The sequence below is a fragment of the Molothrus ater genome, chromosome 3, assembly GCF_012460135.2.
Source record: "Molothrus ater isolate BHLD 08-10-18 breed brown headed cowbird chromosome 3, BPBGC_Mater_1.1, whole genome shotgun sequence".
Taxonomy (NCBI): domain Eukaryota; kingdom Metazoa; phylum Chordata; class Aves; order Passeriformes; family Icteridae; genus Molothrus; species Molothrus ater.
The window spans coordinates 32,510,725-32,528,946 of record NC_050480.2 but is presented as its reverse complement, the minus strand read 5'-3'; the positions used below and the strand labels follow the sequence as shown (position 1 = coordinate 32,528,946).

Sequence of the window (18,222 nt, the reverse complement as noted above, 5' to 3'; positions counted from 1 at the left end):
AAATAACAGTAAACTTAGAAGACCTTCCAAAAAGAGAGATCGCATAGATGAAAAGTAATTGGGACATACTCATCTGAAAAATGTTTCATCCATGATAATAAGCTTTAAGAGAGTGTCTGATTTGGGTGTATCTTGCTTCACACAGGTTGAAGCCATTGAGTGAAGATTTGTCAATGATTTTTACAAGGAATCATTTTCACATTTGTCTGCACTGTACCAGCTCTCTTGTTACCTGGTGGTTTAGGATTTAAAAAGCAAACAGAACATATAGATAGATATGGAAGAATATTCTTATTTTAATGAGCTATTATCAGTGTGTATCAGCTATTCATCAATATTTATGGGGCACAAGCTAAAATTGCTATATGACAATATTTACAGTTAAAAACACTGTCAATCAAATCAGTTACTTGAGAGAAGGCATTACTCTATTGGTTATTAAAGATTATTAGGGAAAACCAGATTAAATAGCTTTTAAAAAAACCCAGGAGAAAAGTTACATTCAAAGGAAAAAACCTTAAGTCACTCTTAAAAGTGCTAAATTTCTTCTTTCTGTGGAGGTCTTGATATTCTACAACATAGAATTTTCAAGCTTGTTAAAATTACCCTATTTCCTCCTAAATTTTAAGGCTAAACAACTGTAATGAGGAAAGTAGTACTACAGGCTGGCTAAGAACAGGCTATCACAGTCTCTTGTTTGTTGGGGACAAGGAATTAAAATAGTCTGCTGGCATATCTTACTGCAGATTGACTATGTGCTATGGTTGGTGTTAAAATTCTCTTGTGCCTAAGCCTTTGAACTATTACCATTAGAATTACCATTCTAAATGTTCAGTTTATTTTTTATTTTAACTGGATGCTTTTGCTTGGTCTAATGTAGCTCAAAAACCATCACCAATAAGGCTCATCATGTAGCTTCCCTTGCAGAAAGGTTATAGAAAAACCTAATACAATCTAATCTAAAAAACTAATACAGTGTATTCTGCTTATACAGTTGTTTTAGCTTTGGTAAGTACAGTCTTCTGACAACTTTTTTATTAATTGGTGTGTCTTAATGAAAGAAAATAAATGGAAACCAACCCTTCTCTCTGTGGAGTGTGTGAATTGGGGTGGAGGCTGGAGGCTAGAGTCAGTTGTTTAAGCCACAGTGTCCTGGTCTGGTTAAATGATACAGTGTGGTGCAAAGTTCATTAGAATGTTGTTTGGTTTTTTTTTGGACTGGAGGTAAACATCACTCCCTGAGTGAGATTACTTGGTATTGAATCTAATTGGAAGAATTGAAGTTTTTTTCCAAGGTATTTTTGAATCTAATCCAAACTGCTAAGGAGTTATATACTTAGTATGAGCTGTATTTCTGTTCACTCACATATCAAGTGATACTCAATATCATAAAGTTTTGATATGACCTGTGCCTCCTACTTTACCTGAAGGCCCTCTTAAACTGAGTTATGGTATGGTATAGAAGAACTATGGGACACTCTGCATATGCAGAATTTATAACTGAAGAAGAGTCTGTGCCTGATTGTGGTGGGGGAAGAACCCAAACCAGTTAAACTAGGTGCATAATTAAGCTTAGCAACATGTAGCACACTTCTGAAAATTTTGCAGACCTGTTCACTTCTCCTTAAAAAGTTACTTAATGTATTGAGCATGATGGGGAAGATATTTGATAATCTGCCTGTGCTGAGTACAGTTTGGCTCCATTTTGATAGCTACTTAGCATGACTCTTGCAGAAGACATTCTCTGAAGTAGCTGTACTTCTCTCACAGTAAAGTCAGTGCAAGCAAATTTTATATCATCAGGACTTAAACTGGAAAAGGCTTTTTGGGGGTAAGGGCAGGTAAGGGTAAGAAAAAGAATTCAGTTTTTCAGAATCAGCTACAGTGGAAAATCTATGCCTGAACTCTTAACATAGAGCATTTTGAGTGTCTCTGTCACTTTTGGATGTTTGGCAGTGTCTTCTGTTTTCCTAGCTCCAGCTGAGGTATTTAGAATGAAATGAAATATTTCTTACACACAAACATAAAATCCATACTCTTTGTCCTGTTGCTTTAGAGAGGACTTTCTTTAGGTTTTCAGGACAGTGTTTTAGGAAGATGTTTATTTAGTTTCGTTCATAATACTGAAGAATGTTTTCTTGACATTTGGTTCCTTAAGTAAAAATTTTAGAATTGTGTAAAAATAAATATATAAGCATTCACTAAAGTACAAAAAATTATTGGTTTAAAAACAGAAGTATGTAGAAGATGAACATATTTGCTTGTATAAACAGATATTCTGACACTAGATTGCATCCTAAAAATATCTTTTGTTTTAAATGCTTGAAGCAAGGTTAAATGCTCACAATTAATGGCATTTCATTTTATGCTAATGATGGAATAGCTTTAGAGAAAAAACACCTTTATATCAATAACTCTTTATTATTATCTTTTCAAAGTCTGGGAACTACCAAAAAAGGAATTGGTCCAGTATATTCTTCAAAGGCAGCTCGAAGTGGACTCAGAATGTGTGATCTTGTTTCTGATTTTGATGACTTTTCTGAGAGGTAATTACTGTACACAGCTGTAAGCAGAGTTTTCAGTTTCTGGATAGTACCCTGTGTAAGAAATTACATCTGGTTCCTGTTAATTTTCTTAATTAAAAGTTCTTTTAAAATAAAAAAAATATAAACTTTTTTATTAAATTATACAATCATAATTATCATAATTCATTGTTTGAAATGGTTAAATTACCGAATAACTGCAGATATGTAATGAGTAAAAATCAAGGGTTGGTGGGAAGAAAACAACAGAAACCTCAGTCAAGCATTTTTGCCTTTCAGGTTCAAAGTCTTAGCCAATCAGTACAAAGCAATATATCCTACCTTAAAAATAGATATTGAAGGGGAATTGGAAAAGCTGAAGGTAAGCCTGCTTCTGTCTCTCTGATTATATAATCAGTGTGTGCAGTTAGTGATATGTATGTCCCTTGGCGTGACTGATGCTTGTGCTTGTGTGAGGAGTTAGACTGTGTCATGGGAAACCATGTGTATCAGTGCTGCAGAGTCTGCTGCTATCCTTAAGGACACTCTTGGCCCTGTTTTATGTTTCAAAACTTACTTTCAAGAGAGATACTCAAATTTTAAGAAAAAGGGTTGTATGGGGTGATATCTTCTTGACTTACTTCTACTCAAACATACAGTCTAGGAGAAAAACCAGGATTTTAGGTGGGGCAAGTATGTTTCGTTGTAAAGCAGAATGTTAAGCCCTTGTCTCAGAAAGTTAAGAATTGAAGTAAATAGTTTTTCAAAGTAATAACTTGTAAAAAAAATACTGTCTAGCAACACAGAAAAATGGAAATTGATAGTAGCAGAGCTAATGAAGCCTGATTGCCAGCGAACTAGTCCTATGGTTAATAATGAATTCTGATTTAATGTTTTCCCTGAGGTTGGGACAGTTGAGAGTTTCCTCTCTGGTATTAGGTTTTATTTGCACAGCATCCAAGTTATGTGAAAATCTTGTGAGGTGTCTTACTGTTCTACCCAACCTTTTTATTCGTGCTTCTTGTAGAAACCTGCATGAGATTTTTTTTAACCCTTAAAATGTCAACCAAATATGACATTGTTTAAAACCACTGAGATGTGTGGGGAACAAGGAGGGCACACACAATTACATGATAATTCTTTAAGAAAATCAGGCCAAAGAAATCATCCTTTCTCTACCTTTAATTCTTACAGCTCTATAGTAGAAAAATTGGAGTTCTTAGCACTTCTGTTTGCTTTACTTTAAGTAAAGCCGGTTGCACATGTGGTGTTGTATTTTTATTAGTTTGTAGGTCTAGAAACCAGTTTCAGTTGATTACTTCATAATGCTTTATAGTTTACTTAAAGCAGTTCAGGATTATGGACTATCTGAAACTCCTTGTTAAGGTGGAAACATCACACATATTTGTAGCTTGAAGAAAATTACTTGTCTTATGCTAATGCACTTGATTCCACTCTGAAAGGCAAAGTGTTACATTTCACGTGGAGTAAATTGTTAAAATGAGAACTTCCATGTGTTCTCATGGAGAAAGGCTGTGTACCAAGTGATAATCTGAACATTATTGGCTTCTTGCATCCAGCTACTCAGTGGCATTCAGGCATTTGATGCTGAATTCCAATAAATAACTTCACTTTTACTTAAAAATTATAGCTCACACTTGTGTGCATTTGTTAGCTGCAGATGGCCAGAAGCTGAACTCCCTACATGCAGGTTTTGGGAGAGACATTTTGAACACTTGGAAATAGAAGACCGAATACAATACAGTGATAATTCTCATGCTTTGAATGTTTCTAAAGCTTTCAGAAGTTTGGATTTTTCTTTCCTCCTTATCCTTCCCCCTTTTTTCTTTCCCCTTAGGGAGGGTGTACATATCTGTTGTGTGAATCTGAATTTCACATTCTTCCTCCCTTTGTTCACATTGTGGCATATTTAACATTTCTTTGTTTGCTTTTCTTCTTCAAAAGGAATATGAGCATTTTTATGAGGGAACAATAGCAATTCTACTCTGGCTGCCTTTATCATAATGAAATTATACTATACAATAGTCTTTTGTGTTATTCAGGGCTACATGGAAAAAGTAAAACCAATGGTAAGGGATGGTGTTTATTTCATGTATGAGGCTTTACATGGACCACCAAAGAAGATCTTAGTTGAAGGTGCAAATGCAGCACTGCTGGACATAGATTTTGGTAGGTATGGTCTTTTTGAGACACATATTGATATACACTTGCATTGTAAAAAAGGAACATTAAATATAAACTCTCCTGTTATAAGCTGTTCTCATGGCAGAAGTTGTTTTTGTTTTGGAAGAACAGCACTCTTATGACTAGGAAATAATACAGGGGTGGGTGAGTGGGTTGTTAATTAAATTATTTCAAAAAGCTGTAGATTCTCCCAAGAGTAATAATTTGAATGGCATTAAAGATCAAGTAGCTCCTCTTAGAGTGTAGCTATTACTTCAGCATCTCTAAGTTGTAAATGAAATCACTCACTGTTTTTTACATCTGTGGAAATCACTTGAGAATAAAAATGGAGAGCTTTGAGAGGCAAAGCATATATGCAAAATACTGCTTGACATTTGAAAAATCAGCTTGCTTTTTAATGAAGGTCTTTAGATAACACTCAGTTTTCCATTGTTTCACATTGTTGGGAAAAGTGTTGGTAATCTGGATTGCTAATGAGGAAAGACTGAAAAGATTACCCCAATCTATTTGATACTAAAATTATGCAGTTTTTCTTAAAACACTGTAAGTTTTCTAATAAATTAGAAGATTCTAGGTAGCAGAAGCTACCCTTTTTTTAATGGGAGGATTGTTTGGTTATTACGTTATAACGTCAGATAATCTGCCACTTGGTGAGCCTGTGTGATTGGCTCCTGCATTTTGTCACATTTTTCTTCAGTCTCACTGGCCTTGTAACAGCATCATTTTTATTGTTAGGAAGATGCTAACACCTGAAATGGAAGCCTATAAGGACTGCTGTAAAACAATTATGAAACTGGCATGCACTCAGCTTTCAACCAATATGAGTTGTGGTATTGGGCATTTTCAAACATACTCAGTCTGAAAGCCTCTTATTTTAAGAGTAAGATGTGTCTTAGATTAGTCTCTGTAAGTACAAGCACCAAACTTTCTCATAATTGAGTATTAGAAGACACATCCTTCTTTTACAAGACAAAAAAAGAGGAAAGAAGTCTTCAGATATACTTGTCACAGGGAAATCTTTGATGCAAAACTGAGATATTTACAAAAAAGTCTATGAAGGGGGGTTGTTTTCTTGTAAATGGTGAGTATTTTGGATTTCATGTAAATAGAAGGTTCAGGCAGTCTGAAACACATCAGGTATATCTATAATACATGCAGAGTTGTTCAGATTAGTTTGATTTTTTTCCTGCGTCTGCTGTGAGAGCCAAACACATGAGAAAATCTGTTCTCCATAGGTAGATACCATCAGTGGATTGGGAACTTGTGTTAACAATAGACAAGCCCTAGTCAAAAGGTTTGGCACTGCCAGTTTGATTATTAATCATTCTGAATGAGGCTGTTGTCTGTGCTTTGTTGCATAGAAATCTTAATATTGAAGTGAGTTTTGTGAATGTGTGTCTATTGGCTGTGAGGATAGTAAATCCCCAGGCTTGCAGTCCATCCCACTTTCCTGGAGCCTATAATGAAGCTCACGTGTGCATTTGTCTGGGAATGGGGGGGCAGGTGTGGGGATGTGTGGTTTTCTGTGTTTTTAAGCACAGAGTAATGACAAAGCAATGTAAATATATCAGACTGGGAGGTGAAAGTGAGTAACAACTGTTCATTGACTCTGGTTTTGACATCCACTGGCTATATTCACTTGTAAGTACTAAGAAAAGTTTTACTACTGTGTTCTAAGATTAAAAACTGATTGATTAATGCTTGCAAACTGCTGTTAGGTATCACCTGTAAGCCTGGATCTGTCTCTGGAGTGATTTGAGATACCTGAAGCTAATCTGTGAAATCTCACTGATCAGTCTCTGAAGGATTTTTGACTTTGTACAGATGTGTATATTGCTGAAAGAACTGTATTGCTTTTAATTCCTTTTGTCTTGGTTGTTCCTCTCTTACCTATCTCTGATTCATATCAAAAGACGTACAAAAAAAGTCTGACACAACAGGTAGAAGTGTCTTGCTTATGCGCAGTTATAGTGAGGCTGAAGTATTTGTTCACAATTCAGCTGGGGACTGGCATGCTCAGTTTCATTTGCCATACTTAATAATAAAAGGTATAAACCTAAGGATTTTGAGATATTCAAGTCTCTTCTTTGCAGTCCAGGCTGCATTTTAAATGACAGCTGAATATTTAACTAGAGACAGACCTGTACTACTAGACTGTATTCTTGTCGTCTTCTTTTTTTAAAGATCTTTTTTCATTTGATTATGCAAACAAAGTTGTTCTTTCCAGAACTCTGCATTTCATTGCAATTTCTTATCCTTATAATGTGCTGATTGGTTTGTAGAGTTTGTATTTTATTTTTCCTCCAAAGATTAAAAACAGTAAATCTCCATTCTCTAAACTTTTAATACTGTTTTCTTAAGAGTCTCCCTTCAAATTTTTGCATCAATTAGTGAGTTTATTTAGTGTAAAAAAGCAAGGCGTGTTTTTCTGGTGTCTTACTCCAGTTTTTTACCTGTCCGATCATTCAGAATTGTTATGTAGTACATTTTTACCAGTTGAAGTAGTAAGATTTTTACCTTTTCAAATGAAGGTGGATCAGATAATGTACATACAAAACTAAGAGCTGACTTAATGTGTTCTTGACTGTAAAATACATTTATTGTGTGTTTTGATTTTGAGTGTTGTAAAATCTAGGTAAGTGCAGTGCAAGTACTGTCTCTCACCAGGTTAGACTTTTTTGAAAAAACGGCTTAAACCCAGTCTTTTAATAATTTCCTAAACCAAATGTTTTGGTCTTTAATAGGCACATATCCTTTTGTGACTTCATCAAACTGCACAGTTGGAGGTGTGTGCACAGGACTGGGCATGCCGCCGCAGAACGTGGGGGAAGTGTACGGGGTGGTGAAAGCCTACACAACCAGGGTTGGAATTGGTGCCTTTCCTACAGAACAGGATAACGTGAGTATTGCAGCCTCAGGTGTGACCTGCTGGGTGAAATAACTTGGTGTGTCTTGTCTGAATTTTATTAAGTCAGTGTTAGCAATGGTAAGTGACAATGTGTTTGGATGTCTCAATCTTCTGATTCTAGACTGAGCTTACAGGATTGCCAAACATGATTGCAACTTTCTTAGATATTTCTGTGGAATAGAAGGTTAGAGGAGGAACAAATTTTGCCAAGTTTGCCTAAAAATCGTTCTCTTGAATTAGAAAGAACATTTTGTATTGCTGTCTTCATCCAAGTGGACAGCATTGTGAAAAACTGGGGGAAGGACTTTAAAGGTAATTTACAATGTATGTAAAATGTTAAGTAAACACCTGCATCACGTGTTGCATATCAAAGAAGCCCACATGCTGATGTGTCTTACTCTTTGTTAGGAAATTGGAGAATTGCTGCAACAGAGAGGCAAAGAGTTTGGTGTTACCACTGGTAGGAAGAGAAGATGTGGCTGGCTGGACCTTGTCTCACTCCGATATGTCTATATGATTAATGGATTTACTGCGTGAGTTGTTTGTTGAGCTTTGCTGGCAACTTGACAGAAAATCATGAAATGCTGTAGATTACTGTAAATTGTGCATATACCAGTTAGTAACATTTGCACTGTTAATATTGATCTGTTGATTGTTTTGATATTTTGATAAATTAGCTGTTCCTTGTTTTTCATATAATGAAATATTTTTACATTTGATATTTTCATAGATGTAGATTTTCTCTCCTTTCTTTATGGAGATTTCTTTTGTTAGTTTGTCTTCAAAATAACATAGATGGGAAACCATCAGTATCTCTAGTAGTATGTGTAAGTATTAAAAATACAGATATGTCTTTGGGATGTTAATCAAAATAAAAGATGGGTGCCTGACACAAACTGGTATAAAATTTCTAGCAGATCAAATAGTGTAAATACATATTTTATTTAAATACTTCTGTTTTTCTTGTTCTTTGTGGGTTTTGTTTTAAATAAGATGTAGCCAGGTATTTGTAGAGCCAGTGTTTGATTATTTTTTTGTCTTTGCTGTAGGACAGGAACAGAGACCAACAGGCATTATGCAATGAAATGGTCATCTTAAATGGTTATACCTTAAATGGTTAGGTATCTTGGCAGCACCCTCACCAATTAAAATTATAATACTTAAAGCTGCAGACAAATTCATTCAATTGGAGAATGCCTGTTCTTTGATTTTTTGGGTATTTTCATGTAGTACTAGATCGAAGGATGCAAGAAAAACTGTGTTTATCCTTTTTTGTTGCTGTTGTCTTGTTTCAGAGGTTGTTTGTTTTTTGGTTTGGGGTGTTTTTTTTAAGTCAGACCAGCTAACAGATTAGTGCCATATGAGATACTTTCTTAAAGCAATAAAATTCGTTGGAGGAGTCAATTTTGTTTGATTTTTTTTAACAATGTGATAAGATTCAAGGGTTTTTGGACTTGTTTAACCAGAGTAATGTTTCTTTATAGATTGGCACTTACCAAATTGGACATCTTGGATGTATTTCCAGAAATCAAAGTTGGTGTTGCATACAAACTAGATGGTGAAATCATACCTCATTTTCCTGGTAAGACTGCTTATTTAAAAATTTTAGATTTTGGTGAAATGTAACGTGGTACTTTTAAATGCATTTGACTTCTACTTGTAAAACTTAAAAGAGCAATATCTTACTTCAGCATCAAGCTATTCATGTCTTCCAGATGCACCAGACATATCTTTTACCACACCAGTACCTGCCCTTAAAAGATACCTGTACCAAATACTGAATTTTGTCTACTAGCAAGATTCAAATAGCTATATATGTTACTACTTGTCCTTTTTATTTTATACAGCCTGCATCACCTTCAAGCTAAATTGGAAGCTTGTTTCATACTCTAAACTTTTATCTTGTTCCACTACTGTATTGATGCCCATTATTAGCAGGCCAGCTCTTCATTTAAGCATGCAATGACCCCCATAAGAGAACTGGTTCTGTTGAAAAGCCTAGTTTTTCTTTTCTTCTGTTACATTTCTAACAGTTCACTTCCCTTTAATGATTCATGGACCAGCCAAAAACCTACAAAAGCTACACAGTGTAAAAGAGGGACAAGGGGTGGGGCAAGAAAGTAACAACTAGTGTAGGTGAAAGTAAGAGTATTTCCTAATGCATGACCAATGTACATTAGCTTAGTGTGATAGAAACTGTAGTTCCTGAGGAGGACAGTGTTTGTTTTTACTTGAAGAGTGTACCTAGATTTTACAATATTCAAATACCACAAGCCAGTGTTTTTGTAGATAATGTGTCATGTTCAGTTTGTGATAGTTAGGCATACTGCAGAAAAAAAGGAAGAACATAAAACAGTACTAAAGATTGGGCTTTTTGATATTCATAATGTGCACATATATGCCCATTTTCATTCTAATTGGTACTTGAGCGTTAGAGGCTGGTTACAGGTTACAATTTTTCATGTGATATCATCATCATCAGAGAACTTCTTGAGGGTGAGGAGATCAACTATAATAATTGGATACAACTCACAGCAGGATTTATGTAGTACAAAGATGTAATTATGTGTAAAGGAATAAGTGATGATGTGCCACTTGTCCTTGAAAATAGCACGTATCTGTTAAGAGTAATTCATTAGGAATTAAAAAAAAAATTCTTTTGTTTCTTTGTGTGCTTGTGGGAGTTTTCTAACTGATTTGCTGTCCAAAATCTTCAAACAAAAGTGCTAGTTCCAGTCTGAATGCATGCTGAATGACTTTGATTCAGGAAATGTAGTACTTGTCTTGCATTAAACCATGGAATGCTTTTCCCTTTTTAAGACTCAGATATTACCTGATTGGTACTCATATCAAAACATTAGGGACATTTGTGTTTACCTGAAATGGCCTTTGAACATAATGGAGGTTGCACATTTGAATTGAGAACTACTCAGTAAGTGCTTTTGCTGTAGCCTGTCGTATGATGTTGTGCTCAAGCCAGGAAAATCTTTTCTGGCAGTCCATCCTTAAAGATGACATAAGCAGGTGGCCATGTTGTACAGTACTAAGATGTCAGTAATTTGTGGGGTTTTTTTCATTTATTGTATGTCTCAGGGCCAGAATCTTTTTAGATAGAACTCTTGAGTTAGCAGACTTTGTTCCCTGTGTGTACCCTTAGGTAACAGCTGACCTTCAGTCATAGCAGCACAATGTGGCTCTCCTGCCTGTATTTTTCTTTACTGTATGAACAATTAAGAATTCTGGTAGAACTTTAGTAGAAGCTGTTGACATGCTGTCTTCCTTAAAGCATCAGGAAGGAGTTTGAGCTGAGCTTCTGGTAAGCTGGAAGATGCTGTCTCTCACAGTGCCTCTATGTTCCACACTTCTCTTTGCTATACTCCTCAACATTTGGCAGCATTTTCAGCACACATGCTGCAGTTAACCCCTGCCCCTGGCATAAAAAATAAAAGGTAACTTTATTCCCACTTTGTGTTTTGCAGACCATTAGACTGTTTCTGATGTCTGCATTTCTGCATGCTGTGTGCTTGTATAATTTTTTTTTTTCAAACGTGCCACTGACATTGAAATTTAATTTAGAAGAAAACTAGTCTGGGAAGCTCTCACTGGCAGACTTTGTCTTTCTCTCTCCCCTTCCTACCCTCCCACTGTCTTGGAGATGTTCATGATTTACCCTTCTTGTGAAATGACTGTCTCTAAATTAGAATCACACACAGTACCCACCATCTCAGGAAAAGCATGCCATGTTTCATATTTTGTTCCTTTTTCCACCTGGATTGGAGAATCATATGAGTCTCACTCGGAGTTTTTTAGCTTATCTTTCTGTGTGCATTTCATAATTGCCTCTTAAGCAGGAACCTAAAATGTCTTGTGAATTTATGGCTGCCTTCAGTTGCTGTTACTGAGGCTGTAGTCTTTTGCTGGCCAGTGGTGGGAGTTTATGGAAGACAGAACTTCCTGCTAGCTTTGAGCTAATCAGTTAAAAAAGAATGTGAAAGCTATTGTCTGGTTCTCTAATGCCTCCTGTCCGAGTTCAGACATCAGTTGATTTCAGGACAGAGGGACATAACTTCTAGCTTAGGAGGTTTGAAAACACAGATGCTTAGGAAAATTGGGAGATTACTTTGGACAAGCTTTACTTTCATGCTTGGTTTTTTTGTTTGTTTTTTTTTTTTTTCTTACACCTTTTCCGTGGGCATTTATTGTATGTTAAAGAGCTGGCACACTATTCTGGATGCACCTTTGGTCTGACCTACATGACTGTTTTCGTGTTCAGTTTCTGGAAATTGCTGGAGGATCTTTCTCTTAAAAAGATTCCAAGGTCCCAAATCTGAGATATTTTTTCTGAGTTGGAAGTAGCATCACAGCACTCTTCAAATTATGATGTCATTGTATTTGCTCTGTTATATAGTTAAGCAGTTAAGGAATATTCTGGAAACCCTTAAACCCACTGAGGGAAAAGCTGAGAGAAATCTAGATGGTGACTAGATGTGGTACTACACTGAGCTCAGTTTGTGGCTTGTCTTTACCACATATAATCTTTATCACATCTGCTGGGACAAAATTCTGACTCATTTGAAACATCAAGCGGTGCATCCCTTCTTTTTCTTTTCTCTTGGGGGGGGGAAGGAATCCAGGCTAATGGAAAATGGTAGTCAATATTAGACCGTTCAATACCAAATGCTTTCAGCTATCTCCCTCTAACCTCAGCAGAGGCTTCAAAGGCCTGTGGACATCCAAGATGAGGTGTTCATTCACTCTGCCTCTTCAGAAAGAGGGGGGCTAGGAACCATCTGCACTGCCTGGAGATCACTTTGTGATTGTGCACTTAGAGTGCCTCTGTTCTGTTGTACAGATCACCTGCACAGCAGACAACACCTCAGTTGTTATTTCTGACAGTAAAGTGCTTATCCTTGGCTTCTGCAACCAGACATCCTTAATGTGCCTGTCTCTTCTCATTGCCATGAGTATTGGTTCAGGATTCCTTTAACCTGGGAACACCTTGGTCCAAAACTTTGCACATTTCTTTGCTGTTATAGACTTCAAGGACAGCAGAGCAGTCTTCTTTCAGCCTTTCTCAAAATGCCTAGTCCATTAAGGCTGTCCTTACAACACTGCTACTGTTGAACTGTTGCCTGCATCAGGACAAATTGTTCAATGTGCTGAGCTTGAGTTTGTTGGCTGCACACATGCTGGAGGGGATTAGCGTGTGGTTTTGTATTTGTACTACTGTACCTCTTGCACCTCATACCCTTTCCTAGGCTGACTAGCTGTCCTGGCAGGAATGACTTAAACTGGGACACAGAGCCTACATAAATGAATTACTATGCCCTCATCTTCATGAAGGCAAGAAGGAATGCTTGACTCCTCCCATTTTAAAATGAATATATTTTGATCATTTTCAGATTTAAGGCCTTTGTTTTGCTGTCCTGTGTCATTCCAAGACTTAATGTTCAGATAATTACTGGAGTGATTCAGTTCCAGAACAGTATGCCTAGCATGTTTTTCAGAACTAGAAATCATCACTGGATTCATAGTTAAAGGACAACATTGTAGCAAGTTACTAAATGAAGGACAAAATATTGCTTCTCTTCTGAGAAGTCGTGGGAACACTTACGGTTCATACATCCTGTGGGACTCCACACTGGTTGATGAATTCATTGCAGAGTTTTGGGGCAAAGGGTCTGTGGGTATTAGAGGTCTGTTAATTCTTAACTACATCTTACGACTGTGTTTAGTAAAAGGTACACTCCTGTGCCATTTTAAAATATGTTTTAGCTGCTTGATACTTACAAGCTGGTTCTTAATTCTGCTTTCACAATTCCCTTATGAAGAGGGATCTGGTTCTCAGTATTTGTTCAGAAAAAAAAAAAGAACATTTTGGGGAATTATTTCCCTGAAAAGTTGTTTTCTGAACTGAAAAGATTATGGTTTCAGCAAAATATATGCATGTGACTGAGCACTGGAATTCCTAAAGTCTTGAGTCCTGATATTTACTGGATTTTTTTTCCCTTTATGCTTATATTAACAAAATCCCCAACACTTTAGTGGCTGCAGTGTTTGTATTACCCTATGAGCAAACCTCTGTGTAAGAGGTAACACCTCATTAGTGTTTCATGGTAGAGAATATCGATGGACATAAAATTTTTGTTTCTGTTTGCTTCTCAGCCAACCATGAAGTCTTAAACAAAGTAGAGGTTCAGTATAAGACACTCCCAGGATGGGTTACAGACATATCAAATGCCAGGACGTTTGATGATCTGCCTGTGAATGCACAAAACTACGTTCGTTTTATAGAAAAGCAGTTGGGTGTTCCTGGTGAGTAGAACAGATTTTCTTCTTCTTGTCTGGGTTATTCCTGCTCCATGAAACCTGTTTGGTATTTTGGATTAATGAAGACTCAAAATACTGAAAACTAGTTTCTAACTGCTTATTGTGATGTACCTGGTGCCACTGGTGATTATGGTATTAATACTTTTTATTTAGTTGTTGAACTCACAATTTTCAGAAGTTTTAATATACATTCCTTCTCTGGGTTATACTATAGTTGTTGTTCAATTAAGGTTTTTTTTCATAACTTGCTCAAGTGTCTTTTAGACTGGTTATAATTGGGGTTTAGTTTTGCTATGATCATAAAGTCAGTGGCACTATGAGTTATTAATTAGTATGATTAATTATATATGAGAGTAAGTATGTGTATATATATATGTATAAATATATATGAGTATGTATGAGAGTGTATATTGAGAATTGAATTATATATGAGAGTATATATATGTTCCTGAACTATACATTTCTCCATGCTCCCTAATAAAGGTGATCCTGTGGTTTCATCCAAAGCTGGGAGTTAGGAGATATGCAAATTTTTACTTATCTGACAGTTTGTAACTATCCTTTATCTTATAATCTGCAAAAGTGATTAATTTATTATGACAGTTTCAAGAATACCTGCTTTTTGAAGTTGTCAGTGTATTCTTTGAGAACAACAGACAAAGTTATCATTTCTTAGTGTGTGAATAGTATATGCTGTGTTTTTCTTCAAAATGTGGTGCTTAAGAAGATGAGTTTGTATCTTAAGATACAATCTACTCTTGCTTTGTATTACTTACAATAGAAGTTTGCTTTTTCTCTCCTGCAGTTAAATGGATTGGAGTAGGGAAATCCAGGGAATCAATGATCCAGCTGTTTTAAAGATTTCAGATGCATGGAAGAAAGCACACTCCTCAAAAGACTGCTCATTCTTAAATGCATTAGTAGCCCGCAAAGCAAAGATGTTGGAAAGATAGATTTTTGCATGGGAAGAAATGCTAGAGTTGATACCCCCAGATCAATTGCTACTCCTGAAAGAGACTCTTAACATGAACCTGTATCAATTCCTGTTCAACTGCAATTACCAGGACACTTCTCATTGATGTTCAAGGTGCCATCAGATTTTTTTTTCCTTACCAACTATTTACTTCATAATGTAATTCCTGTTTGAAAATCTAAGGTAGCATTGCTTTCATGACTGTTTGTCTTTGTTACCCTCTCTCTGCTTTTGGCGGTGTTACTTCCCTGAAATTTTAGACAGTAAAAATAATGCAGTTTTGCACAAATAGTTTTACATCCTCATTATTTGTATTCCTAAAGCTGTTGTATTCTTAATGACTGGTCTTGTGAGTGATTAAAGAGGGGGAGTCTGATTTTATAATGCTATAAATGCTGTCTAAATTATTGTGTGATCTCTTTTTTAAAAGAAGGTGTGATGCCAAGTTGTTATGAATGTCCAGGTTTTTTTAGCTGTATAACACAGGAAACTTACTCTTTGTAACTCACAGAGGATACTCAAGTGTTTACCAGGAAGTGTGCCCAGAAAGTTAGAAAACTGATATTGTAAAAAAGTTCATTTGCAATTATTAAAGAACCATTCTGATTTTGAGTTAAATGTTTTATAATGTTACTCTTTCTTTTCCTGGCATTTTAAACTTTGTGCTTCTTCGCTTCCAAGGCACGTATCTTAAACTCTTCTCCTAATTACATGGGGTTATATTTATATTTTGTGAGAAGTCTAACATTTTGATGCCCTTTGAAATTCCTTTCTTCAGAGTCAATTGAAGATCCTTCTCTGGAGGATTGCCAAAGTGCAGACACTTCTGTATTTATAAGTTGAAGATGCTGTAGAAATAACATTTAATGTATTCCATGTATTTGCTTTGGGTGTGGGGTAAATAACAAGTGTTCACCTCAAGACATCTGACATATTTTGGATTATTGTTGGGAAATGTGGAAATGTTCCAGAACTATTTAAATTTATAACCATTTTTATCTATTCCAAAGAATCGGATTTCTTTTTTGCAACAACCCAGTAATTATATTTTCCCTTTGCAGACTATTGAGAGTGACTCTGTTTTTACACACTGTGCTGTGGTGTTCATGTGCTTCTTTTTAACTTCAAATAAAACTTACTTTGTTTCCTAAACCCAAGTTTGTATCAGGGTGGGGCAACAGTTTTAGATTTAGTTTAGCAGATTTTGGCTGCATATAAGAATATATGAATGAATATAAGAAAATTCTAATGCAAAATAAAAGATATGAGGCCTTTTTGTTTGTCTTGAGTGACCACATGTTACCTGAAATGGAATAATTTTTGGACTGTGCTGCTGCTGAGGTGGTTAGCACAATTTTTGTATTCTAAATAGACACAAAATAAAATTGCTTGTTGTAAGAGGAGAGACAGGAGGTTTGAAGGATAAAACTACTGATTTTTAAGGAGCATTTTCTATCGAATTGCTTGCATGTGACAGAGCAGTTACTGAGGTCTGTATTTTACTTCCATAATGTGAGGAAAGAGGTGGATATCACAGAATGCTGGAAAATTGGCAAATACAGTGAGAAACCTTTGTATCAGCATTGCATGTAAAGATCATTCTCATCACCATTAAAAAGCAAGCTGATCTTGCTTTTAATTTTTTTTTTTTCCTGGAGAAGATGAAGCTCTAGTTTTGCTGTCAGCCTTGCAGTCCAGGAGAGAGTCATACTATCCCTCCCTAGCTAAAGGACATCTTGAATTGAAAATATTTTCCTAGTTCCCAGATGGAGAGAAGGAGGGCTAGAACTGTGAAATGTAAATTCCAGTGTTTATTTAGAAGGAAAAAAAGTTACTCTTTTCTAGGCAATAGAGGGAATTGATGGTGCAATGTGAACAATAGGTAATAATTACTAAGTGTTCTTGTTCCCTTATAGCTGTAGGAGGCACCAAGGCGATTTGTGCTGTCAGTGAAGCTACCAGCCAAAGACTGTGGGCTTAGCTGGTTCAAGGAGCGAATAAATAAATAAATGAGGGCATGTTTCCTTCTACAGTCAGTGAATAAATAAAACACATCCATGGAGCTGTGTTTCACTTATGCCAAGCAGAGACCTTCAAGGTTTCAGTTTTTTCACTGTTGTAACCCCACTGTACAAACTACCATTGTTTTTCAGTGGAGGAATTCATATTACCAGATGCAGCAGTATTTCTGAGCAATACAGCAGTAGCCTAAAATGATACAAAGTATTAAAGTATTTGTGCAGTATTTTGAAAGAAACAAAACAGAATTGCCTTGGGTGCAATACTGATTTTTATTATTTGCTGTCTTTTAAATTCAGCTGAGATTTTTCTTTGAGTCTTCCATTCAAGGGCAGGCCTGGAAAGTTGAGAACATTCTCCTACCAATACTTGTCCAGGGTATATGTGGTCTAGGATCTGTTGGTGTATATTTACTCCCATGACCTGGAACAAATAATTTCTCAGTTTCAGGTGGTTAAACTTGGCATCTGTAAAGTATTTTATGTTGTCCCTGCATGCTAGTTTTGCCTAAGTTTTTCTGGTTGAATTCTTAGACTGGTGCACGCTTTCCTTGTGTCAAAGAATGGTTATACCCTACCAAATTTTCCCCTCCTGCAGTGCTACCTTTTCTCCACCTTATTTCACTTGTACAGATGGAGAAATAGATGGGATGTTATCACCAACCTGAGTGTGGTGGGAACAAACACTGTAAGTTACAGGGATTTTTTTCAAACTTCATGTTCACAAGAAGGAAGACGAGAACAGCAGCCTAATACTTTACCTTCAGCTCTGTGTCCATCAGAGGCAAAGGTAAATGGCTTTGAAGACATACATAGTTTTTTAGCTCTAGATAAAATTCTGTGTTCTGCCTCCTCACTATTTCATTAGTCAAGAAAGGAACTGAACTAATTCTCAAAGGAATTGCCCCACTCATTGGCAAAAGGCTTTTTGTTGTCTGTCACAGGCTAGTAGTAAGCTGTGGTAAAAAGCAAAACCTTTATACTTTGACAAGCATCTATTTCGGAGGCCCTTCCTTTGTGCTGTCTCTCTGAAGGCTCTTCCATCACTGCCGTGTAAGGGGAGAGGATGGCAGCATAGGATAGTAGTTGAAATTGATTCTCTCCAAGTGTCCCCTCCTGCTAATGGGATGTTTACAGGAGGCACAGATACCTGTTAGACCAGACAAGGCTGATGACAGACAAGGTATTTTGATCTCACTCTGTTCTTGCTGCCACTGAAATATTTATGAGGCTCGATCTGCCAGGCTTGTGCTGTACTGCAGCATT

At 36.3% G+C, this 18,222-nt stretch overlaps 1 protein-coding gene across 1 annotated transcript in view; it reads left to right on the top strand.

Annotated features, from left to right (window-relative positions):
* ADSS2 (adenylosuccinate synthase 2) overlaps nt 1-16,214 on the top strand; it is a 37,201-nt gene extending 20,987 nt beyond the window's left edge. The window contains exons 6-13 of the mRNA XM_036380278.1: nt 2,439-2,546; nt 2,823-2,904; nt 4,586-4,712; nt 7,472-7,626; nt 8,044-8,168; nt 9,120-9,217; nt 13,801-13,950; nt 14,771-16,214. Coding sequence (XP_036236171.1) covers nt 2,439-2,546; nt 2,823-2,904; nt 4,586-4,712; nt 7,472-7,626; nt 8,044-8,168; nt 9,120-9,217; nt 13,801-13,950; nt 14,771-14,823 — 898 coding nt within the window. The 3' untranslated portion in view covers nt 14,824-16,214. The remainder of the gene's footprint in view (nt 1-2,438; nt 2,547-2,822; nt 2,905-4,585; nt 4,713-7,471; nt 7,627-8,043; nt 8,169-9,119; nt 9,218-13,800; nt 13,951-14,770) is intronic.
* Nucleotides 16,215-18,222: the final 2,008 nt, after the last annotated feature.